Source organism: Alexandromys fortis, unplaced genomic scaffold (assembly GCF_014885135.2).
Source record: "Alexandromys fortis isolate MF-2015 unplaced genomic scaffold, M_Fortis_MF-2015_v1.1 scaffold_13, whole genome shotgun sequence".
Taxonomy (NCBI): Eukaryota; Metazoa; Chordata; class Mammalia; order Rodentia; family Cricetidae; genus Alexandromys; species Alexandromys fortis.
The window spans coordinates 9,134,417-9,161,141 of NW_026067908.1; the positions used below are offsets into that span (position 1 = coordinate 9,134,417).

A 26,725-nucleotide genomic window follows, 5' to 3' on the forward strand; every position below is an offset into this window, starting at 1 on the left:
ACATGTCACACAGTAAAGGTACAAGGCTCTTTTCAGATTTTAGTTTGTAATGTTTTCAGTCTTTAATTTTAAATCTGAAATATTTTCCATTATTCCCTTACACATGAATTCTCTTCTCTCTGTGCCCCCCCCCCCGTGTGTGTGTGTGTGTGTGTGTGTGTGTGTGTGTGTGTGTGTGTGTGGAGAGAGTGAGAGAGAGGTTAACTTTTGTTCTTGCTGTACAGAATTTTGCCTGTAGAAAGAACACTTACCTTTTCATTTTGGCTTCATTGCAGAAAGCCAGTGTTCAGCTTGAACAAAGGAAAGACTGTTTGACCACGCCCCTGTTCTTCGATCTTCACATGGACCCTGAAGGCACTGCTGCTTCATCTGTACTTAAGACAGGAGCAGAGATCAGAGAAGATAAGTCATGTGGCCCTAAGAAGTCAAAAACGTAGCTATCATAATTCTGCTGAACATTTTAAAGTGCTCTGTTTGCCTCAGACTATCTGATACTGTGAGAAACTAAAACTTGCCCAGCGTAGTGGCTTCCACCTTCCATCTCAGCTCTAAGGGAGGCAGTGATTCGTTCTGAAGAGCTCTGATCTCTGCTCCTGAACAAAGTCCGCTCTCCCTTTTTAATTGGACAGCAAAGTATGGTGTTGGAAAGAGATGAGGAATGTCTGTCTTGACAGTTTTATACAGCAGCAGCCTCATTAAGGATGATACTGTGTTTCTGACTCTTTGGGCTCAGTAGCACACAAGGACATGAGCAGATATGGTCACACACCACCAGTCTGTACCCACGTGTTGCTTTCAGCACTTGTGGAAGTTGAAGCATTGCTTTCAATATTCAGCTGCTTCAGCAAATGGTCTTAGGTCTAGCCACCAAATCTTACACACACACCTTGCTTGGAGTCAGGGCCATGAATGGGCGATGAAAGGGAAACAGGAACCATGATACTCTGCAGAGCCAAAGCATAGTAAGTCTGATTGTAATGTTTTTGTTTTTGCCTTTTTTAAGGTCAATTTATTTCCCACAGGTTGAGTATAGCATATGTAAACAGAACAAATGCATTGTTATAAATGGCCTCAACACATACATTAACTTGGTTACAGTTTGTTTGATCTGTAAGGCAAGCTTCAAACCACATTTCTAAACAAAACCATCCCCACAGTAGCATATGAGGGGTTGATGGTCTAATTTTCAGTCTGAAGTTGAAGGCCTGAGAAACTGGGGGAAGGTGGGAGTATTTGGAGTCTTGGAACCCAAGGGTCAAGGGACCTAGAACTTTGGTACCCAAGAACAGCCAGAGATGAGTGCATCATTTGTGGAGGAGGGAGAGTCGAGTTGTTCTATTTAGAATCCCAGAGGATTGAATGGCACTTGCCTATACTGTGAGTCCACCAACTCTTGGACCTACCTAGTCTAGAAACAACCTCACAGACATACCCACAGGGAGAATTATCTGCCAGTTCTTTAGGTAATCTTGGATTCAGTCAAAGTGGCACTTAAAAAACTTAGCCACCATACTGTTAACCAAGAGATGTTAGGGTCAAAACTCAGGTGCCCCTAACCTTAACAAGCTAGGCTCAGCCACTCATCCTCAGTATACCATAAAGAAATGACAATAGGAGGCAGAGAAAGCAGGGTTGTTCACTGTGGCCACACTGAATAAATTGGAAAACAAGTAAATAGGTCCAGTGGCATGTAGTACACACACACACACACACACACACACACACACACACACACTTTCAGAGTCCTGACATGGAATTTAAGTTTAAATAGAGGGCAAGGGGCCTGCCTAGCTAAGCACTGTGGTCCTGCCCATCCTCACTGCTTCCTCCCCAGGTCCTCTGAGCGGTGACAATTGTAGGCACTGTGCTAAGTCTCTTTCTAAGAAACCAGCTCCTCTGGCTGGTGCGAGGCTTCAGTCCTCTCCTTTGCTCAGCATGGAACTCTTTGAGACATTTCAATCTTTCAGAGTCCACCATTTCAAAGAGTCTGGTACAAGTTCCCCTCCTTAGAACATCTGTGCTCCTCTTGGGACAGTTGCAATACCTAGAATAAAGAGCTCGAAGTGAAATTCTCCACGTAATACACAGGTGCTGTCATCCTATCTGATGTATGAGCTGTCCCTGAGTCCATATGTCCCCACTTTCCATTCAAATCTGTCCCCCAAATCTCATGGAACTAAGTTCTGATGTGTGTCCTGGTCAGCTGGTGAATACTGGCACCCCGTGTGCCCTCATTCCTGCCCTAGAAGTAGGTTTTTCCTGTCCCCTCTACTTGGAATTCCATCTCCAGTAAGACTCAGTTTTCTGCCTTCAATCTGTAAAATGGACATGTTTCTCCAAATTAGGAGTTTATATCTGTTTTGTAAATTTTCTGACCATTTTATTTCTTCCAGGCACGTATCTTTCAAATGTACTCCTGAACACAGAAGTGACTTTAAAGAATCAGATTCATCTGCTCTTGCAACAGATGCAAACTACGAAGAAAGTAAGTCAATAAGGAATGTTGTGTGTAATATACTCATTTCTCCTTACAGTTGCTAGTGGGTGCGATTAAGTAGTAACTTATTAATTACTTTATCCTCCTCCATCTACTGTATAATCACAAGCGTGCGCACATACACCACACACACACACACACATTTAGATGTAATCTCACCTTCTGCCCGGACTGGACTTGAACTTCTGGACTCAAGAAATCCCTCTGGCTCATCTTTTCAGGTAACTGAGACTCCAGGCACACACCATCATACCTGGTTCACAAATACATTTTTATAAATATATTTTTATGTTTATATGGTTGTTTCATTTATTTTTCTGGGGAAACAGGAAGAAATAGCAATGACACCAGACAGATAGGGTACCAACAGACCAAGAAAAATAATTTCATTTAAGTCGAGTCTGATAAATCAAAAATCCATTCAGATTATTTCCATGAGTATACATGGGTGAGGGGTTGTTTACAGGAACATGGATGGCTCTTGCCAGGATACCACCAGGAAGTCCCTCTTCCAGCAGCTACTTAAGAACCCTAACCCCCAGTCAACCTTCCCACCTTCTGTATTTGCTGGTATCCCTTCTTCCCAAGCCGTGTGCACAGGATCAAAATTGTGTGCATCTAGAAGCAGGGGTAGGGGAAATGGAGACTGGAATCTCACCCGAGAGCCTGGTGACCTTCACCTCCCCTAAGTAGGAAAGCTAATAGCTCCGACTGTATCGTCCTCACTTCCTTACACACAGAAGGTCAAGTCATCCTGCGTGTCAACACAGCTCTTGCTGAGTCATGATGGCCAACGGTCAATCTAGACATACCTAGAGGAAATAGTTCTACTATGGGACTATTTGTCTTTCTTCTAGAAAGAAATGCCAACTTCTCTTTCAACTCAACCCTAAGACTTTCCTTGCAGCTAAAAAATAAAAGTCAAGTATGAATAGCTTGTTTAGTAGAAGCACACTTACAGGATTAGAAGTTTTAGGGACTGGGGTCCCAGACCAAGTGTTCTATACATTTTCAGAGGGTCCTCAATGGTGTTCGTTACTTTTGCTCTCCTCTGTCATTGTCACCTTGGTGGAGTACACTGTCATCACCCTGCTGGACGGAGGCTTCTTGGCTCCACTCTGCCCCACGCTGTCTTCCGTCTGTGTCGTGCTCTATAAATTCTCTAAATGTGTGTTTACATGCCACGCATGGTCTTTACTCTCTCCATTCCTCCTTAAACATCAGCCCACTCCAGGCAGGATCCCTCCCTCGCTACTCAGCTTAAAGGGCACTGACCAGGATTACCAGTGGCCCCAGTGTTGCCAAGTTCAAACAACAGCTTTCATTTCTGTTTTCTTCGACTTCTCCAGACTTACTTGCTCATCCCCTCCTTCTCACAATTTTCAGCTTTAAGCTTTTGAGACTGTTGAGACCAAACTCAACTGTCACTCAAAAGAAATAAAAATAATAGTTTATTTTTAACCCAAAACGAGTGTCCGTGGCCTAAGAACATGGATTCCGATCACCCCTAATAGCGTGTTTCAATGTGGTAAAGTATGCTTGAAGTTATCATAGTTAAGGCACAAAGGAAAGTCATAAGCCAAGGTATTTTCCAACTGTACCAGTGGGAACATTGAGGTTACAGACAAGTGGTGGAATCTCAGCTAGAGGTTTCCCATGTTTTCTGATAACTTTCTTACCTCTGGGGATGGTGGAATCTCATGTTTGACGAAGTCAATACATTCGGGAAAGATTTACCTGAGAGTCACCAGAATGTTTGGTCATACACAGATGTAGGAAATGAATGGCTATTGAAAATCTAATCAGAATGTTATAGCAATCAAAAAGCAGACTCTTGATAGCTCATTTTATTGCAGAGAGCCAGCAATCTCAGAAACCACAGGAAATCTGCCCGGAGCCAGCTCCCGCTAGTGTATCGTCTAGGGAGCCTGTACGAGGCAATTAATCATTTCAGAGTTTTGTCTTGAACTTCAGCTCGAGAAGCCTGCCTTGTCCGAGAGATTCACGATACTGTTGCTTCTCTCCTTATCTCTCCCTGAACATTCTCCTCGTTATCAGCTCTCTCTGTGTCGTGAGGAGCTCGTGTACACCTCCGGCTCCCAAGCCCTGCGTTTTTTCCTGAGTCACCATCCAGACTCTATCTATGTTAAAGGTTAACTCAGAGCAAACAAAGCATTAGCAGTGTGCATGGCTGGGCTGCTTTTCATGCAAAGGTTGTGAAGTTTAAGCATGCTTTCATACTGCAGAATAGGAAGCTCCCCTATCCGTCTCCTATTCTTTCCTACTGTTAACAATAACTCGTATCGGCTCCACATGAAGTTTGGCTTCTGCAGCTGGGCATATGGTTACTAGTTGAGCGTCTTACCAGCAAGGGAGACTGTGTAAGTCAGAGCACCTTTCCGACAGCAGACAGATGCTCAGGGGAGTACTAGCAAAGGGAAAAGCAGGAAGGCTGCCCGAGGCCAGGAAGGCTTGGGAGCCAGGAGGCACAAAAGGTGACACTGGAGTCCTCGTCTATTCTTTGTCAGAGACGGTGTCATCAGCTGCTTTAGCTTTATGTCCATCCAACTAAGCTTTACCTGTCGGATAAAACAGCCTCTTTCTGCATTCTTTATGGCTACCTCTCAGTACTAAATGATCTACGGTAGCCCATTTTCCAGGGCTGCTTCCCCAACTTGACTTGATTCCTGTCTAATAGCCCCAACAGCTTTTACCATAGACTAAGATGCTCAGCTTCTGTGTGAGAGTCCTGAAGTGGCCTCTCAAGTGTTCACGGGTATATGCATGGTCAGAAATGAGTGATCTGCTGGTGTGCTTTACACTCAGAAGTTTTATGTGCGGGAAGTGGCCCTCTTTTTCTTGCCCCATGAGTTAGTTACTTTTGCTGTTGCTGTGATAACATATTCTGACCAAAAAAAAATGGCTTGAGAAGCTCTGGGGTTACAGTCCATCATGGCGGAGAAGTTTAGGACATCTAGTGTAGCATCAGTGGACAGGAACAGAGAGACGGATGCAAACTCAGTTCCCTTTTCCCCATGGATGTAGCTCAGGATCTCAGGTCAGGGAATGGGTGGGTCTTCTCTCCTCAGTCAACCTCATGCAGATAATTCCACACAAGCATGTTCACAGACTTGTCTCTGGTGTAAGTCTGGATCCTGTCAAGTTGACAGCCGGTGTCAACCATCACACCCATAAGTCTGGTGTGCCTTCTGGGACAGCCTGTGAGCCTTCCTAGCTTCTGGTGCTTGCTGTTCATGAGCAGAGTCCACTTCAGATCTCCTGTCCATTTGAATGTCTGTGAGTCTCTGATGTAGCGTTTACCTTGCGTTGATAGCCAAGACTTAACTCCAGCAAACTGAACCACCTTCCATGGGCCAGTCCGCATCTCAGTCTCCCAGCGAGCCCGTGTTTCTGATTTTCAACAGAACCTTGTCACCAACAGCAGGCTCTCTGGCACATGCATCCGTTCTAGATACGTTTACAAACATGATTCTGGATTTTCCATCCCCACCCCCTTTCCTAGTCACCCAGTGTGAGCATGGTCTGGAGCAGATGTCCATAAACGATGTCATGAGGGCTCAAGCCGAGGGAACCTTAGGGAAGCTGCTCTTAGCTTCTCAGTGCAGGTGCGTCATGGCACAATTTCAACATTGTCCTTTCCAAAGCATGATTCATCCTTTCTACCTCATCTGAGGTTCGGGGCCACTGGGATATAGGTAACATCCATTTGATTCATGTTTGCTTGCCTTCTGTGTTAGCTCAAAAACAAAGGTAGGACAGTTATCATTATGTTATAAAAATAGTCCAAAATAGAGGGTAACCTCTCTCAGTCAGGCTTTAATAACTTCTGTTGCTTTGTCAGTCTATGCGGGAAACACTTCAACCTACCTTGAAAAGGTAGCAACACAGATTAGCATGTATTTGAACTCTCCTACTTTGGTATTTGAATAAAGTTGACTTGTCAGTCCTGGGATAGGTCTTGACCTTGGCTGTATAAAATCTGTTTCGTTGAGGTCAGTCTTTGTGTTATTGTTATTCTTTAAGATAAGATATATATCTAGCTAATGTTATGGTTCTCCATATGACTACAATAATCCACAGCTTATTATAGCAACTTTTCAAAAACTAACTCATGCAGTTGTTTAACCACTGGTCCCCCATGGAGGCCAGGAGGAATGCCATTCCTTTCTCATTTCTTGTCCAGTTGTCTTTTCCAGGTTCAGTAAACCTCCAGTGCTCTGGTTAGTCTTGATCCAGTCATCTGAGAGACTCCTCAGTAGGGAAATTGCTTAGATGAGATTGGCTTTTTGTGGGTATGTCCGTATGGCTTGATTACTGATTGATGCAGAAGGGTCCAACCCATTGTGGGCAGTACCATTCCTTAAGCAGGTACTGTAATGAATGAAAAAAGCTAGGTAAGAGAGAGCAAGTCAGAGAGCAAGCCAACAAGAAGAATTCTTGCATGTTTTGCTTGAATCACTGCCCCAACTTTTTCAGTAATGGATGGTGGCCTGGAAGTATACGCCAGATAAATCCTTGCCTCTTCAAGTTGCCTTTTTTTGAGTGTTTTATCCCAGCAACAGAAATCAAGCCAGGACAAACAGCCTACAGCCTTTTCTGTGGCAGAATCAGAATGCTGAGGCTCAAATCCAGACCAGTTAAGCCTGGGAACAAGTGGCAGCGTGCGATGAGCTTCAGTAGCTTGCTAGCCTGCATTGCCTGCTGGACAAGGTCCACCTCAACATGTGGTTCTCAACCTGTGGGTCGCGACCCCTCTGGGCTTGAATGACCCTTTCACAGAGGTCGCCTAAAACCATCTGAAAAAATAGACATTTGCATGACGATTCATAACAGCGGTAAAATTACAGTCATAAAGTAGCAATGAAAATAAATCTGTGGCTGGAGGACACCACCACATGAGGTATTAAAAGGTCACAGTATTAGGAAGGTTGAGAATCACTTCTTCAGAGGAGCCTGTAGGTGGAACCGCTGGCCTTCTAGGAAAAAAATAATTTATCTATGTCAGCAACTTAGTGATCCTTCCCCCGAAGACGACTATGTAAGTCAAAACTGTGTTTCTTAACCAAGATACAGTGGCATGTGCTTGTAATCCCAGTGCTTGAGAGGTAGGGACTGTAGGATTGAGAATTCAAGGCCAGCCTTTGCTGCAAAGCCAAGACCGGAGTATGTAAGACCCAGTTTAAGAGAACACACGCTACCACCACCACCACCACCACCAAAAGCATCAGAATCAAGCCCTGTCTCTTGTACATTCCAGAGATATCAGAAACCACAGGTGATCAGGATTGCTCACCATCTTGTTTTTTTTGGGGGGGGGCTTTTGTGATCAGATGATCTATTACTAACTAACTATGCTTATATTAAGAAAATCTATTATGTAATAATATAAACAAATAGCATCTATAATTAGAAAAAAGGAAATACAGGTCGAAGAGAATACTTCTCTTTTCCAATGATTTATTAAAGATTATTTTACAACTTAAAAGGTTATTTTGAATAATATGTATGCTTCTATTTTATTTAGAAAGTTCTTTTCCAAGAAAATAATAGTGTTGCATAACAAATAAATATTTGAAAATTATATTCTATCATTTAAAACCTCACTTTTAAAGGAAATAATTTCAGAGGTTGGCAAAGGTGCTTGCTGACAAGCGTTACGACCTGAGTTGAATCCCTGGGATCCACCTGGTGGAAAAGGACAACAGATCCTTTTCCCACAGGTTGTCCTCTGATGTCCACACATGCTCTGTCATGCCTGCACCCGTGCACATACATATCTGCAGAAATCAATAAATAAATGCGATGAAGAATTTGACTCATTTTGAAATGAATTTATCTCAACAATTATAAAAACATTGCATATGTAAGCAAATAAGATTATTAAAGTATATGTCTAAAAATGTACTAGTCGGACAGGCAGTGGAAACTGAACGATGTGTGATGGAGAGATGGGTAAGATGGAAATGCAGAGGTATGTGCTCTGTGGAGAGAGGCAGAACTAGAGACGCGACAACAACGAGGAAGGACCAGGCTGATGTGGGTGACCTGTGGTTACCACCTGAGACCAAGGGGATGTCCAAGTCCGTGCTGCTGCCCAGGGCCATGTCTGGGTCCAGGGTCTTACTGAAGCCAGGGTCTGTGTTGATGCCCATGGCCCAGGTTGCCGCCGAGAGCTAACAGATGTCCCTGGTTTTTGCTGCTGCCTGAAGCCAGGTAGATGGCCTTGGCTCAGGCTGCCTCCAAAGGCCTTGTCAGGGGCCAGGTTCATGGTCTGTGCTGTCACCAGAAGCCATGTGGAAACCCATTATCCATGTTCCCCCTGTCTATAAATAGCAGGGAAGCTACTTTTGCAGTGATATCAAGACACACAGTTGAGAAAGAGGGACCTGGAAGGATTCTGTGACAACCCCTATGACCCCAACTCTCCCACTGACCCCACCACTGAAAGTAGCAGCCTAAACAGGACGCCTTCAAAGAACTCTTTAAAAGTGTAATAAGGATGCTGAGGTTAGCTCTCCACAACTGAAGGCTTCTGGTGGGGGTGCGGGAGAGGAATGAGTCAGTTCTATTTAAGGGACAGGCCACTTGAGACTTTGACCCTGCTCCAGTGAGTCCTTAGATAACACAAATAGGACTTGGATCTTTTCTCTATTTTTTTTAATTTTTATTCTTTTTAATTTTGGGGGCGGGAGATATCTCAGGTTGGGGGTGGGACTTGGAATGACTAGGAACTGAATGTTCCTAGTGCATGGTGAAATTCCCAAAGAATCAATAAAAATCTTATGTTAAAATATTTACTAGTAGTGGAGATTTTAGAAGTGATTTTTTAATCATTTTTTGTGTGTTTGGATTTCCTTAGGACCAAGAGAAGAAAATCTAAAGCTGAGTCCCAGATTTCTTCATTTTCTTAAGGATAAAACAGAGGTGGGTGTGATTTGTGTGTTTGTGACTCTTTAGTAGCTATTTAAGCTAGTTCAAATAACTTTGTTTTTATGTGTCACAATCCAAGTGAAGTTTAGAATCCAAAGGTATGCGTGTAAAGCAGTTTCATCTGATATGATGTAGTCTTGTGTATGAAGACAACACAAAATTATGCATATGCTAAAGCAATACACATCTAATTTAAATATTTACTTAAAAGCACAAATACATAAACCTGTTGATCTTTTCATGTGTAGCTCAGGCAATTTTTTGAGCTATGGTTAGAAGATACAATTACAGTAACTGCCAAGAACTGGTTTCCAATCAACCAGTCATTGAGGGGGCTTCTCCTGCATCCTTCAAGCTTGCCCTCTTCCTACATTGAGCATGCCCCTGGCCACTATCCGGCAGGTCACACCTAGGGAACTAGAGAGATGAGTTGGTCCAGAGAATCAGCGAGGGTAAACTAGAGTCTTTTAAGTCTGTATTGATTTGCTATTAGCTGACCTGGAGAAAGAAACATGAAGCTATGCATGCTTAGTCATGATCATTACTACGTATTATATTTTAGCCTTTGGGGGGCAGCACTGGTATTATGTTAAGCTTAGAGCTTCATGTGTTCTATGCAAATCTTCAACCACTGGGCTGTGCCTCCAGCCATCTACCTATTATTTTTGTTTCACATTCCTAAATTTTAAAATTAAAAAAAGCATTAGTATCTATGCCCCAGGTTATAGGTTTATTCTTATGTATATGCTTAAATCCCCACTTAGTAAAAATCTCCCAGAAATTGTATAACATCACAATTTGCTCATCATCATAATTTACTAGCCATCTTAGTTAAAATATACAAAATTTTAAGTGAAAATTTGCCAGGACCTTCTCTTACCGGTATTACTCTGCATAGACTTGAGAATGTACCTAATGTTTCAGTTTCTTTGCCTATTGCTATCATAAAACACCATGACTAAACCAACTTAAGGCAAAGGGGCTTACTCTGGCTTACGTTCCAGAGAATCTTGGTGTCTCCCAGTAAGAGATACAGGACAAGGAAGGCATGACGGCAGTACAGGAGACTGACCGCTCTCATTGAGTCTACTCTCAAGACATAGAGCATTGCCATGGAGCCTCCACTTCCTCCATTGAAGCTCAAACTCCTGAAGATCCCACAGACCCCCCCCAAACAGCACCAGCAGCCAGGCTGAAGGCTGAGCCCCTGAGAGCACTTCCTATTCAAACCACAGCAGCTTGGTGTGGCAATTTTACTTCAAACAATTCTATTTTGGGCTCAGTGGACCATGACTTAACCTCAAACATATAAGTATGGGTCCCCGTGGAGTCCAGAAGAGGCTGGGAGGCCCTCCAGAGATGTGTGGATGGGCAGTTGTGACCCACCAAATCTGAGTGCTGGGAACTGAGGTCCCCTGCAAGAGCAGCAAGCACTCAACCACTGAGTCCTCCTCCAGCTTTAAAGTGACTCAGTGTGTGCTAAGATGATAATTCCTTGGGGTTTTTGTTTAGATAAATAATTGTAATGTTGAGTAAAATTACATTAATTCTGATTACTATATTTTCACCGTTATTTACTTTGAAGAGAATGTTTTATTTTACCCTAGAATTTTTTCATTGAGAGGTATTCTAGAATTTCCACATATCTAAATTTTTTCCAGATACATAACATTTAATATCTAATTTAATTCTATTTTTAATCAGAGAACATATTCCATGGCATTTTAAGCCTGGACTTCTATTAAAACTTGTTGAGGTTGTATATTTAAGAGTGCTTAAATGTTTATAAAATACAGCTTCGTATAAGTACTACCTATCTGGGGCCTGTCACTTGAACATTGTACTTTCAATGTCAGACCATGTGTTAAGCCTGTAAACATGCTCCTGCCTTGACATCCCTCAGAGACAGATGCACCGCACCGTGCTGTGGAACTGTAGGGTGGAATAAACCCTTTCCTCCCCAGTATGCTTTTGGTCAGGATATTTCATCAGAAAAAAAAAAAAAAACCAACTGAGACAGCATTGCTTTAATTTGCCTAAGTGCTGCTTTCAATTAGAATGATTAGTTTACTAAAATTTAATGTAATTATTATAATGGGTAGTGGTTCAGTCTATTGTTTTATTTTTTTGTTGGTCTCCTGGTTAGTTGTTCCATTTTGTGTGTGTGTGTGTGTGTGTGTGTGTGTGTGTCTGTTGAGGTTTATTTTGTTACCTAGTATGTGGTCCATTTTTGAGAAGGTTCCCTAAGGTGCTGAGAAGAAGGTTTATTCTTTTATGTTCTATAGATGTCTGTTAAGTCCATTTGAGTCATAACATCTGTTAGTTTTCTTATTTCTCTGTTAAGTTTTTGTCTCACAGACCTGTTCAGTGGTGAAAGTGGAGTATTGAAGTCTCCCACTATTAGTTTGTGGGGTTTAATGTGTGACTTAAACTTTAGATATGTTTCTTTTACATATGTAAATACATTGTATTTGGGGCATAGATGTTCACTATTGAGATTTCCTCTTGATGGATTTTTCCTGTGACTAATATGAAATGTCTTTCTTTATCTCTTTTGATTGATTTTAGTTTGAAGTCTATTTTATTAGATATTAGGATAGCTACATCAGCTTGTTTCTTAGATCCATTTGATTAGAAAATTTTTTTCCCAACCCTTTACTCTGAGGAGATGTCTGTCTTTGAGGTTGAGGTGTGTTTCTTGTATGCAACAGAAGGATAGATTCTGTTTTTGAATCTAATCTGTGGCTCTTTATAGATGAGTTGAGTCCTTTTATATTAAGGGATATTAATAATCAGTGATTGCTATTTTCTGGGGTTTTGGTTTGGTTTGGTTTTTCGAGACAGGGTTTTCTCTGTAGCTTTGGAGCCTGTCCTGGAACAAGCTCTTGTAGCCCAGGCTGGTCTCGAACTCACAGAGATCCCCCTGCCTCTGCCTCTGCCTCTGCCTCTGCCTCTGCCTCTGCCTCTGCCTCTGCCTCTGCCTCTGCCTCTGCCTCTGCCTCTGCCTCTGCCTCCCGAGTGCTGGGATTAAAGGCATGCACCACCACCACCCAGCTATTTCCTGTTATTTTAGTTTTCATTGTTGGTGATGTTATTTTGTGTGTTTTTTCCTTCTTTGGGTTTTGCTGCTGTGAGTTCATCAATTGTCTGGTTTTTGTTTACTTGACAGAAAACTCTGACTTATATATGGATGATATTTTCCCTTTCCCCATGTTAATGTGCCAGAGTCCTTTGGCTACCAGTTTCTGATTCCCATGTTCTCTCCTGACTGGTCGCGTTGAGATTTCCTCTTGATGGATTTTTCCTGTGACTAATATGAAATGTCCTTCTTTATCTCTTTTGATTGATTTGAGTTTGAAGTCTATTTTATTAGATATTAGGATAGCTACATCAGCTTGTTTCTTATTTCTCCTGTTGCTTTCAAGATCTTCTCTTGCTGTCTGCATCTCAGCAGTTTGACTACCCATGGTTCTTTTCACTTTGACTCCTCATAGCATTGTCTAATGTTCTACAATTCCCTAATTATGTGTTTTATCAACTTAAAGTGTAAACAGAGACTGCTTATTCATTTCCTGACTGCTTAAACCCAAACAATCACAAAGAAACTATATTAATTACAACACCGTTCAGCCAAAGACTCGGGTTTATTTCTAGCTAGTTCTCACATCTTGAATTAAGCCATTTCTATTCACCTATGTATCTTCATAAGGTTGTGGTTTACCAGGTAAAGTTCTGTTCTGGTGTTGTTCTCCTTCTGCAGCTACATGGCGTCTCTCTGACTCTGCCTACTCCCTGGCTTTACTCTGCAAAGCCATTGGCCAAACCAGCTTCCTTATTAACCAATGGTAATAAAACATATTCACAGAACACAGAGGAGAATTTCACATCATCTCCAGTTTTCTGTCTAAAGAAAAGGGAAGGTTTTAACTTTAACATAATAAAATTACATATAAAAAAGAGTAATCAAATAAGAATTACAGTTACAATATTTATATCTAATTTATAACTGTCTTCAATTCTTCAAAGGCCCCAGAAGAATATACTATTATCTATGTAAACAAGAAGTTCATTTTAAGCAAATTCTGAAGTTCTAGAATTGACAGAGACATCTTGTTGCTTGGACAGTCACTCAAAGTTCTTCTGTAACACTGGGGCATCCACATTCAGCCTACAGGCCCATGGTATCGGACTTTTCCATTAGGCAGGCAATTTGAAGATCCATTCTGCCTTATAATAACAGAGGTTATCAGTTGCTTTCTTCTGTGTCCTGCAGAATATCTGGCAGTTTTTCCTGTGAAGCAGGAACCCTGAAGGATTGTCTCACTTTCTTTAGACAAGTTCAGTAGTTATTTTTCTGTGGGTTCTACATGTCCAGTTAAAAAGAACATTCCATCAAGCAGTCCAGGCAAGAGCAGTTTCTTGCTTAAATGGCTAATAAACTCCGTGAGGAGCCTTTTCAATGCCCATCTTCCTCTTGAAGTTAACTGGTGCTGCCAGGAGATGTGTCTCATTGTCATGAAAAGTCTAAGTTCTTAAAACATTTTAAATGCCATATTCTGCAAGTCTTTAAAGTATTCAAGATTATCTGTCTAACTGAAATATATCTCTGTATATCTAGAAAACCTAACATGACCTCAGTTTGACTATTATAGATGACTATCTATTAATCTGTATTGCTTAATTACACATTACATTTTTAAATGAGCTGTACAAGCATAATATCTTAAACAAGAGCAGAACTACATATACACAGTATAACAAAATCAACCTTAAATATGTATCAATAGATCAAGATCCATACCAATGCAAATTATTCATCTCAATATGATATCCCCCTCCCATTTCTAGAAAGACATTGATTGTGACCATTTAACCATTTATGGTCAACACCCTTTAAACGAAAACAAACATTTATAAAAGTCATTTTGGGAATTCGGGCATTGTTCTCTCTAAACTGCTTCCTGCTGTTTGTTGGGTGAAGTATTTTTAGGGTTCATGGAGACCTTTCAGGGGGCCTTTTAAAACCACATTAGCCTGGAAGGAATCCACAGGTTCTTATCTTCTGTGGAAACAAAAACAGAACCTCTTTTTTAAAGTAACATACCCTTATATCCAAATTTTGAAGTCAGGATACATTTATGTTGGTTTAGTTTAGCACACCCCGAATCAAATTTCTCTCTGCAGTCAAAAAAACTCAAAGAAAACACAATAATTGGAGCTGGAGAAATGGCTTAGTGGTTAAGAGCACTGGCTGCTCTTCTAGAAGATCAGGGTTCAATTCCCAGCACCCACATGGCAGTTCACAGCTGTCTGTAACTCCAGTTCCAGGTGATCTGACACCTTCACACCATGCACATAAAATAAAATTAAATAAATTATTTAAAAAACACAATAATATACATAATACAGACTCTCTATGTATATTTCATTTTTACATGGTTTATTTTTCTACTCCATTAATCTATGATTGTCTATACTCCTTTATATTACTTTTACTGTCTCTTTAAAGACTTTGCTTTATTTTTTATTCATTTATTATGTATACAATATTCTGTCTGTGTGTATGCCTGCAGGCCAGAAGAGGCCACCAGATCTCATTACAGATGGTTGCAAGCCACCATGTGGTTGTTGGGAATTGAATTCAGGACCTTTGGAAGAGCAGGCAATGCTCTTAACCTCTGAGCTATCTCTCCAGCCCCTGTTTTATTTTTTAAACCTATTTCTTTTATGACTGCCTATACTCTTTTTCTCCCCCCCCCCAGCCTATGTATATTTATCCAACACTGTGAGTGTAGGTGGAGACTGCTTGTTCATTTTCCAGCCATTCAGACCTGAAATAATCACACTGAAACTGTATTATTACAATACTATTTGGTCAATACCTTAAGCATACTTGTACCTAGCTCTTACATCTTAAATTAGCAATTTCTATTAACCTCTTGTGGTGGCTACATGGTGTCTCTTTGACTCCGTCTACTCTCTATCTCCTTCTATGTCTCTGTTTAAGTTAGCCAGAGATGTCTTTAAATTCAAGTATTAGATTTTTTTCTTTAGCTCCAAATCCCCCCCCCTTTTTTTTAGATTTTGGCGAAGAGGGTCAATGAAAGGAGAGGAGAAGGGGCAAGACAGTGCAATGGAAAAATTAACAGATCAAAATACAATGTTGTATACATATGAGAGTGTTTAAATGAAACTCATTTTACACACACAATTAATTTTAAATATCTATTTGAACATCTGGGTCACTTTAGGGCTGTGCTCACTTGGCTTTGTTTCTATTGAGACTTCATTTTCCTGGTCCTCTGTTCATCAACTTAGGCTTTCTTTGGATGTCATGACTGTTGTATTTATGACACTCAATTCTTATCCTTCAGGAAAAAAAAAAAACATTGTCTTAGCAGTCCACTTGATGCACAAAACACTTTTCTCTCGAGGAGAAGTCCATATTCTAGCTTAGTTGGGTCCATCTTAGCTGGTCACAGATTTCCCTAAATTGCAGGGACCTGGGGTCAACCGGAGACATGGCCAGAAAGCCTCCTGATGGCACCCTTCTTTCTAGCCCTTCTCCCTTGGCTAACAGCAACTCTGGGTGGCATGAACTTTGTCCTCTGTCTTGTTCTGGCCAGTGGCTTTGCTCTATGTCCCTGCAGTGCCAGTTGCAGCTACAGTCAAGTTAAACCTCTTTAAATAGCAAGTTCACCCCTGCAAATCAGTTGTCCCAAGTTTCAGTGGTTTCTCTTTGTCACAGCTTTCTTCCACTCTCCTGCATGGTGTGTGCTTTCATGCATGTGTATGTGTGTGTGTGTGTGTGTGTGTGTGTGTGTGTGTATGCGTGTATTTTTTATCTGAGAAAAGGTAGTTCTGATAAGAGAATGCTTACTCATGGTGAGTCAGGATTGCCAAAGGTAGTTTTGGTTTCTCTCTCTCTCTCTCTCTCTCTCTCTCTCTCTCTCTCTCTCTCTCTCTCTCTCCCTCTCCCTCTCTCTCTCTGTGTGTGTGTGTGTACAGATTCCATCATTATTCCTAGTTCATTACTCTGTGCTTCCTAAAAATTCATAAATAATAGTAATAGTTGTTGCTTTTTTCCTTTTTTTTCTTCCTTTTGTTTCTCCTTTTTTATTGATATGAAGTTGGAGACTGAATTTATGGTCTTGGGAATGCTAGACAGTGCTCTAACACTGATACACACACACACACACACACACACACACACACACCAGCCTCTTCTCACTTCTTGTTCTGAGGCAAACAAAATGAGTGAAATGGTGACCCAGGGTAGCGTCACACTTGTGATCCTCCAGACTCGGTCTCGGAAGGAGCTGGGATCACAGGCCTGTGCCATCAGCCCCAGCGGAATGTCAATCCCTCTTGCCATTTCATAGACTAGTGTATTGATTACCTCAGCTGTCATATGAGCTGTTGGTTTTACATCGTACACTTTAAAATTATGCAAAATGACTCTTTTGTATGGATTTATTATGGTTTTATTCATGATAGCTGTTAGATTTATTAAACTATTTATGGTATTGTTGCTATTAAGGCAACATTGGACCTGACATGGTGGTACATGCCTGTCATCCCAGAAGAGGCAAGAGAATTGCAACATCAAAGGGCCACATAGGAAGACCCTTTCTCAAACATGTAAGCAAGCAAACCCTGAAACAGTTACAAAAAAAATGACATTGTTTTCCATCCATTTTAGCTCACTGGGAAATGAATTATAATAACATATCTCTTAGAGATCTTTCATTCTAATACTTCATTTGAAGTACTGGTTTGTATAGTGTTAATTAGCATTTTATTATAAAATTACATATATAATATATATTTATAAAAAATCCTAACATCGTGAGATTAGCACATAGATTCTTTTCAGGCTTTGATGTTAAGACTATGCCAGATTATTTAAACAACTGAAAAAGTTCTGTTTTTTTTTTTTTATTGAAAAAATTTCTGCCTCCTCCCCGCCTCCCATTTCCCTCTTTCTCCCCCCCACTCCTCTCCTCCTCCCTCTCCAGTCCGAAGAACAGTCAGGGTTCCCTGCCCTGTGGGAGGTCCAAGGTCCTCCCCCCTCCATCCAGGTCTAGGAAGGTGAGCATCCAAACAGGCTACACTCCCACAAAGCCAGTACATGCAGTAGGATCAAAACCCAGTGCCATTGTCCTTGGCTTCTCATCAGCCCTCACTGTCCGCCATGTTCAGAGAGTGCGGTTTTATCCCATGCTTTTTCAGTGCCCAGTGTGAGCTCCCAATAGATCAGCCCCACTGTCTCAGTGGGTGGGTGCACCCCTTGCGGTCCTGACTTCCTTGCTCATGTCTCCCTCCTTCTGCTCCTCATTTGGACCTTGGGAGCTCAGTCCGGTGCTCCAATGTGGGTCTCTGTCTCTATCTCCATCCATCGCCAGATGAAGGTTCTATGGTGATATGCAAGATATTCATCAGTATGGCTATAAGATAGGGCCATTTCAGGTTCCCTCTCCTCAGCTGCCCAAGGAACTAGCTGGTTTTTTTATGTTAATTGATGTGAGTTCTTTTTGAGTTTTGTTTTGTTTTTACTACATGAAAGTTTGAAAGAACTTATCCAGCTATCTCTTTGGGCCTGGTTCTTTGAAAAAGTCTTAACTGGCACATAATAACTACATCTAGTTATGCGTGTATATTTTGATGTGCACATGTAATATGCAATTATCAAATCAGGATAATTAGTATATCCATCACCTCACACATTTACTTCTCTGTGTTGAGAAACATCTTAAATGCTCTGGGCTAGCTACTGTGAAATGTATAACCATTTCATCTCCCTGTGCTGTAGAATAGAGCTTGAGCCTTCCTTTTGTGTGTGCTAGGGACCAGGTCCTGGCTCTTTGCTAAGTGGACCTTGGGTATGGAGCTGCACAGAAGCTCTTCGTGCAGCCCAGTCTAGGCTCAAGGTACTCCTATATTGACCTCCAAAGTTGCGCCATTGCATGTATACCGCTATGTCATGCTTGGTGATATGTTTTGGACTTAGGTGTTTTACTTTTTCCAGCTTTTTCTTTTCCTTAAGGATTTCTTTGGCCATTTGGGGCTTTTGGTGATTCCATAAGATTTTGGGTTTTTATATATACCTCTTGAGGACGTGACTGTAAGATAAATAAGGATGAACCTGTAGATCGCCCTGGACAGGATGTACAGTTTAATATTAGGAATTCTTCCAGAGCATGTACTTATGTTTTCCCTTTCTCTCATCTTCTTGATTAAATTGCTAGGAGATGATAGTTAGAAAGATACATATATAGAGAGAGATAGATACCATAAATACAGTTGCTTTCTTGATTTCTCTGTCAGCTTTATTGGCTAATTTTTTTTCTTTATTTCCTTTTTTATTACTTAAAAAAATACCAATCCAAATTCCCACTCCCTCCCCTCCTCCCCATCCTCTCCCTTCACAGACCCTCCCTCCACCCCTCCAACCCTAAGGGAGTGCCATGCACCCTGCCCTGTGGAAAGTCCAAGACCCTCCCTACTACTAAGTTGAGCAAGGTTTACATCCAAAGAGAAGAGGATCCCATGAAGCCAGTATATGCAAGTAGAGACACATCCCAGTGTCACTATCAGTGGCCCCTCAGTCTGCCCCAGTTGTCAACCCCCTTGAGAGGGGCTTGGTTATTCCTCTATCAGGTTCAGTGTGGTCAGATTTATACTGAGGTCTTTGATCCATTTGGACTTGAGTTTTGTGCATGGTGACAGATATGGATCTATTTTCATTCTTCCACAGATTGACATCCAGTTATGCCAGCACCATTTGTTGAAGATGTTTTCTTTTTCCATTGTATCTTTTTGCTTCTTTGTCAAAAATCAGGTATTCATAGGTGTGTGGGTTAATATCCAGGTCTTCAATTTGATTCCATTGGTCAACATCTGTTTTTATGCCAATACCAAGCTGTTTTCATTACTGTAGCTCTGTAATAGAGCTTGAAGTCAGGGATGGTAATGCCTCCAGACGTTCCTTTATTGTACAGGATTGTTTTGGTTATCCTGGTTTTCTTGTTTTTCCATATGAAGTTGAGTATTCTTCTTTCAAGGTCTGTGAAGAATTGTGTTGGGATTTTAATGGGAATTGCATTGAATCTATAAATTACCTCTGGGGCAAAGAACACTGAGGGGACGGATTTGATGGAGACATCCCATTTCCCGTTGAGTGTTCTGAGATCTCTCACTCTGCACACCGTCCAGTTGTGGGTCTCTGTGTTCATTCTCAGGTACTGCAGGAGGAAGCTTCTCTGACCATGGCTGAGCAAGGTGCTGACCTTTGAGTATAGCAGTAGGTCATTGGGAACCATTTTATTGCTGCATTTCTTTAGCAGAACAATGGGATTTGTCTCCCTCCCCCAACTATATAATCTCAGGTTTTTGGTCACCTAAGTGGCATTGGGTATGGGTTCCATCTTATGGAGTAGCCTAAAATACAAGCAGATATTGGTTGGTTACTCCCACAGCTTTTGTGTCATGTGATCAGGTCACTATTGAGGATGAAAGAGCTTATAGTAGCATGGTGTTTACCTTTCTGTTCGGGAAGCATGCAGAATACCTTCCAGTACGGTGAACACTATTCAGTGGGGGTGAAGTCTCTGGTTAGGTACCAGTGCAACCTCTTCATGTTCAATGAGTTATGTGTGTTAAGTGTGGTCTTCAGCAATAAAGCCTTACCAGCAAGATGGAGCATTAAGGAGATTTTAATTTTACTAAAGTGATAGCTAAGGATATTGAACACCCTTTTCAAATATTTATTGGCCACTTATATTTCTGTTTTTGAATATCTTGGCGTTTACTCTGGTCATTTATGAATTTTATACATTAGATCCCTGTCTGACGTATAGCTAGCAAATATTTCTTCCCATTCTGAAGATCACCTCTTCACTCTGAACAGTTTGCTGTGCAGAAACATTTTAAGGAAGCTCATGCATTGATCGTTGAGAGCACCTTCTGTGTGCTCGATTTCTTTCCAGAAAGTCCTTCCCTGTGCCTTTAACTCGAAGTATGTTTCGCTCTTGTCTCATGATGTTCACACATGTGGTGTTCATGTGTGTGATATATGCACATGTTTGGAGGGCTCTAAACATCTGTGTCCAAATGGGCAGAGGCCAGAGAAGGATGTACAATGCCCTGCACTCTCCCTCCACCTTCTTGTCCTCTTCTCTGTTGGTCCCACTCTGTGTGGATTTTTCTGTTATAACAGAGCTGGCTGCTTTCCTGGGTTTGAACTTCACTTACATTTAGAAAAACGTTTATTATGAATTTAAAATCCAAGTTTCATTGGAAGGGAATATAGTCATTTGTAAACAAGAGAAATAGTCATTAGTAAACACAAACCTCAGCAAATCTTTTCAGTTCCCTGGAGTTTTTTTTTCCCCTTATTCATAAAATGTGATGGAAAAAAAACATTCACTTTAGGGGATTGCATAAAACACCATATTTGAAAGGACTCAGCTCTGAAGTGTAAGCTCAATGGTGAAACACCTGCCTAGCATCCATGAAGCCCTAGTTTAATGGCCAGCATTGAAAAACAGCTAGTATTTTAAGAACAAAATAGTTGGTAGTTATCCTAGCTTGATATTCCAAATGTAAAGAATTGAGGATGGGAGCTGTAACTGGCACACACAGTTCTCTAGTTTTGATTCTCACCATACTATAAACCAGCTGTGCTGGCCCATACCTGTAATCTGAGTACTCGAGAGCTGGAGTCGGGAGAATCAAAATAGCTCAAAGTCAGCCTGGAGTTCATAAGACTCTGGTTCCAAAAATAAGACAAACAAATAACCTGAATGATAAAGCGCCATGCAGAAAGAAAATTTCTAAGAGGTTTTCTTTTTCTTTTTTTCCTGATCTTTAGGCAGAATATGCAATGCCCTTTCATGTCCTACTGTCTGAGCCGAGGAGCCAGTGTAAAAGATCATCAGAGTCTTCAGTCCTGTGTCCTACACGTGCCAACCAATCCAATGCTAGTAAGAAGGAGAAAGTCTGTACTTGCTTTACAAGTACACAAATTACATGTTTATATCAAAAGGGAGAAAAAGTAACAGCAGATAATGTGCATTATGAACCTTAAGAATATATATGACCAAGGAATAGCACCGTTTCGTAGTACAGACATAATATGCCCTTATTTTGTAACATCTATTACTACTAGAAAAACAGGCAAAGTCTGGATTCCTTAGTCCTTAGTCTGCTTACTTCAAGTCCATTTACAAATTATCAGCTCCAGTCTGGCACTATTGGCATCCAACCAGGACAGAACCAAAGACGTCTGCTTCTGGCCATGGACAAGAATTAAAACTGCTTGCTTTTAGGGTCCTTGCCCCCAATATGCCTAACCTGTTTCCATCTCCTGTCTTCATCACTGCTTAGAAATCCAAGTTTATAAAAGACTGGTCAGGTAAAATTCTCCCTAGGGAGCACAAAGATAGTCAAAACTTAAACATTTGAAACACACTCATATTTAAGGTTGTGTGTACACATATATATGCATGTCCATGCAACCTACTTCGCATGTGTAGAAATCAGAGGACAACACGAGGGACTTGATTCTCTCCTTTTATCATGTGGGTTCTGGGTATCAAACTCTGGTCATGGGACTTGGCAGCAAGTGCCTTTCCCTTTGGAGCCATCTCACATACCCCAAACATATTATTTGTCATTACACAAACCACAATAGAGGCCTTGTCTCTCGGCCTTTCATGACTCAGCAGAACCAATGGCACCACACAGCCTCAAAACCGTTTCAAGCTGACAGAGCCTGGCATACATAGAGCCCAACAAAATCAAAACAGATCAGAAAAACCAAGCCAGTCACCAAAGTGGCTCAGACAGACTTAGCTTAATGGAGCCCCAAAACTAAGGTGAAGGCAAAGTCCAGGGTACAAAGATCGGGGAAAACGTATTAAAAGTCAAACTTTCTCAAGTCTAAAACAAAATCCAGTTGTTCGTTTCTCTACTTTGTCAAAGAGAAGCCAAAAAAAAAAAAAAAAAAAAAAATCTGCTGCTGGTTGCAGTGGGAATATAAGGAAAACTCCCCAGGAGAAAGTCATGTCAGCAGCTATGTGGAATCTTTCCTTTTGATCTCTCCTTTCCATCTGTGATTAACTTGTCACTAAACATGCAGAAAGAGAAGATATATCCAGTGTGGCCAATTGGGAAGAAGAGCAAATAAAGAGGTCTGGTGACTCCGCCCCCACCTGCCAAAAGGCCATCTTTGGAGTCTTGATATAAGCTTTAGTTTTAAATGAATATATTGTCACTAAAATGAAGCTACTTAATGACAAGAAAAAGCAGGGTGTCTCACTAACAGTAAGTGTGGTGGTTTGGATGAGAAAGGCCCCCATAGGCTCATATATTTGCCCGCTTAGTCCCGTTGATGAACTATTTGGGAAGCATTAGGAAGTGTGGCCTTGGTGAAGGAGGTCTATCACTGGGGTGGACTTTGAGGTTTCAAAAGCCCATGCCAGCCATGCCCGCCTCTGTGTGGGTGGGTCTCTGTCTCTCTGCTTCTCTGTCTGTCTCTGTCTCTGTCTCTCTCTCTGCTTGTTGCTTCTGGATCAGGATGTAGGACTCTCAGCTACTGGCTACTGTTCCAGAGCCATGCCTGTATGCTTCCTGCTTTGGTTATGAACTAGCCCTCTGGAACTGTAAACAAGCCCCAATTATAGGCTTTCTTTTGTAAGAGCTGCCTTGGTCATGGTGTCTTCACAGCAGTAGAATAGTTGGTAACAAGGATATTGCTGTGACAACCTGAACACACAATTGTTTGTAGGAATATGGAAGACTTTGGGAGTTTGGGCTAGAAAAGTAGTTGAATTCTTTAAGCAGGGCTGAATGGGCCATCCTAGTAGGAGCAAGGGAGGAAGTATTACTGAGAGATATATGGATTATGGTAGTCCAGCTCAAGAGATTTCTAAGGGGAATAATATTGGAGACCATTATTGTGACATTTTGGCAAAGTGATTACTTTTTGCCTTTGTCTAAAATATCTTCTGGAAGCTAAATTGAAGAGTTTTCGACTGATGGCACCAGCAGAGGAGATTTTAAGAGAGCAAATATATTGACTGTGTTGTGTGATTATTAGTGATCACTCTTACGTAGATCTACAATGAAAACGTGCAAGCTGGGCAAAAAGAAATACAAAATATATGGTTTGAGTAGAAAAAGAACAGCAGGAAATGTAATACTGGAGCCAGGTCCTAGGCTCAAGGAGATGAAAAGTTCAAAGAAAGACCTGATTCAAAATAGAATAAAGAGAGACGTACCCTTACAGCAAACACCACCCAGCTAATCCTGCTGCTGTAAAAAGAATAAGCCTGAAGATTTCCCTTGGTCTAGAAACCATCAACAGGTCCAGGTTTATACAAATGTAAATCCTGGGGGCTGAGTGAAGTGTCCCAGGTTCCAGCCCCAGCAAGCAAAAGAAGTTGGCAGCTTCAGTCAAATGGTTCTGGCTTAAAAATCAAGGGTATAGGGGTGACACAATCTTCCGCCACTGTTAAGGAAAGCCACTGAGGCAAGGAGTCTGGGGGGGCAGCCCCTGCATGCATGGAGGCCCGGAACGGCCATTGCATGGAGCTGTGTGGGTGAAACCTGGATTGCACTGGAGACCCCACGATATTGGAGATGCCAGAGCTGTGAGATACTTATTGAGGAAAGCTGCAGACTGGCTGTGGAAGCAGCGGAAATGAAGGAAGTGTGTCGCAGTCAGCAAAGCTGAAAGGAGTTGGAGATCTGAAGGGCGCTTTGACGTCAGATACGGAGACGCAGAATTTGCAGTTTGCCCTGTTGCTTTCCGTCTTGCTTTGGCCCAGTATTTTTTCATTATGCCCCCTTTTCCTCCTTTTTGGAATGGTAATGCCTATTTTATGCCATTGTATCTTGGAAGTATGTGAGCTGCTTTTCAATTTTAATTTTACAGAGGGCTACAGTTAAGAGATTGCCTTGAGTTGCAGAAGAGGCTTTGGACTTTTAAAGCAGTCTTGAGACTGAAAGATTAAGGGGACTTTTAAGGTTGGACTGAATGCATTTTACATTATGATATGGCTACCAGTCTATGGGGGCCAGGGAGCGGAATGTGGTGGTTTGATCGAGAATGACCACAATAGGCTAACACATATTTGCATACTAAGTCCCCAGCTGATGAATCGTCTGGACAGATTAGGAGGTATGGCTTTGTTGGAGTTGGTGTGTCACTGGGGGTAGGGTTTGAGGTTTCAAAACCCTACACCAGTACCTGATCTGCTGTCTGCAGATCAGGGTGTAAAGCTCTCGGCTTCAGCTCCAACACTATGCCTGTCTGCTCCTGCCACCATTACGGACTAGCCCCCTGAAACTGTAACAAGACCCCCCCCAACTACATGCTTTCTTTTATGAGTTGTCTTGGTCATGGTGTCTCTTTACAGCAATAGAACAGTGACTAAGACAGTATGTACCTGGGATCATTTAAAGAGGCAATAAAATTTTGGAGTGGCCACGAGATATATCTGGAAGAACTTGGCCTTGAAGACTTCCTCGTGTCAGGTGGTAAGACCTATTTGCTATCTGCTAAAGTGACTTCTCTCCATACTAACATGTTTGAGCTTGGAGATACAGCTCACGTAGTAAAGCATTTGCCTAGCCTGCGTGAAGCCCTGGGTTCCCCTGTACTGCATGAAATCGAATATGCTAGTGCACATCTGTGATTCTAACACTTGGGGAGTAGAGTTCAATGCTATCCTCAGCTACATAGGGGATTTACGACCAGCATTGGCCACATGAGGCCCTATATCCAAAACATAAAAACAAAACAACAACAACAAAACCTTTTTCTCCACGGAAACTCTCTAGGGTTACTTTTCCGTTTGCAACTGTCTTAGCGGAACACTGAAGCCTTTTCATCTACGGCTCAGTGGTAAGAACCCTTCCTGATTTGATTTTGATTGCCAGCACCCACATCAGACAACTCACAATTACCTGTGACTCCAGTTCCAAGGGGATCTGGTATCTCTGGCCTCCATGGTCACTCACATAACACACATGCAAACTCACAAAAAAAAAAAAAAAACAAAGAAGCGTGAGCAAGCTACTACAGATTTTCCATTACATCAGATGTCCTCTGTTATTTTAAACTATAAGATGCTTCATACAGACATTTTCTAGGTAGCATAATGCTTACATAACTTTTATGGAAATCTGTGATTTCAGATAAAAATGGAAACAGAGCTATGAAGTCTATGTATTCTACAGACCACTCAGCAGATTCTCTTAAAGAAGGGTAATTTATCTTTAAAATGTTAATATTTTACACTGTTCAATGATGACCCTAGTAAAACAAGTTCTGCCTTGTGTAATACAGAATGTTTTTTTTTCCTGGCTTATTACTAACATTTACTCTCATAGTACCATCAAAGTAGGAGTCCCAGGCTGGTCACTTACGGGCACTCCACCTGGACCTGAGCAGTCAAGTCAAGCACAGAGAATATAACTTTGTTTCTGCAGTAGGCACAAATTTAGTCAGACTTCCACACGGAGGTGAAAAAGTGGTTTGTTTTTTTGTATAACATCTAGATTCTTCTCATCAACAACTCTGCACAATGGAGCAAAAGTCCCACTTGCAACTTTGGCGCAATGACAGATAGGCTCTTTGGCCTTAGCTCACCCTTATGTTTCTTGCCAAGACTGTATCTGCAGAGTAGACAGGAGCGAGGGCCTTGATGGATTTTGGGAAAAGGAAAAGAAGGTACTGGACCAGGGGCAGAGCCAGACCCCTCATGCTGCTGACTGACTATCTGTGGGGCATGAGCTCATGGTCGGCTCTCCAGGAAGTTGATCGGGGTGCACTCTGAGGACCCACAGGCAGGACAGGCTTGCTCTGTCACCTCCTCCATCCTTGCCCTCTGGGAATAAGGCTATCTACTTCCTGTTTGCCAAATGTGTCTTATGGGTCGCCTCAAAAGCCTATAATGGCAAGGCTATTTCCCATGTAAATCAAAGGAGACCAGAGATGCAAACTCTCTTACTCTTTTTGTGCCTGTTCACACTGTTGCATCCTCCTAACTAAACTACTAAAAAAAAAAAAAAAAGAAAGAAAGAAAGAAAGAAAGAAAGAAAGAAAGAAAAACCAGCAAAGGCTGTGTCTGCCTTTCTATAGTGCTCTATCCAGCCTCCCCAGCATGCTCCCCGCTCAAAATCAACAGGTACCTAGGACTTCATCCACTCCTGCTGCTTCTCCCACAATCCAGGCGGGGCTGGGGGGGGCTTATCAGGTTGATTAATATC

The 26,725-nt window shown here is 41.7% G+C and overlaps 1 protein-coding gene across 1 annotated transcript in view; it reads left to right on the forward strand.

Annotated features, from left to right (window-relative positions):
* The window catches only part of CUNH1orf141 (chromosome unknown C1orf141 homolog), a 59,015-nt gene that overhangs the window by 28,484 nt on the left and 3,806 nt on the right, over positions 1-26,725 (forward strand). Inside the window, exons 4-9 of the mRNA XM_050136442.1 lie at positions 276-433; positions 2,394-2,485; positions 9,378-9,442; positions 21,321-21,432; positions 24,890-24,991; positions 25,652-25,721. Coding sequence (XP_049992399.1) covers positions 276-433; positions 2,394-2,485; positions 9,378-9,442; positions 21,321-21,432; positions 24,890-24,991; positions 25,652-25,721 — 599 coding nt within the window. The remainder of the gene's footprint in view (positions 1-275; positions 434-2,393; positions 2,486-9,377; positions 9,443-21,320; positions 21,433-24,889; positions 24,992-25,651; positions 25,722-26,725) is intronic.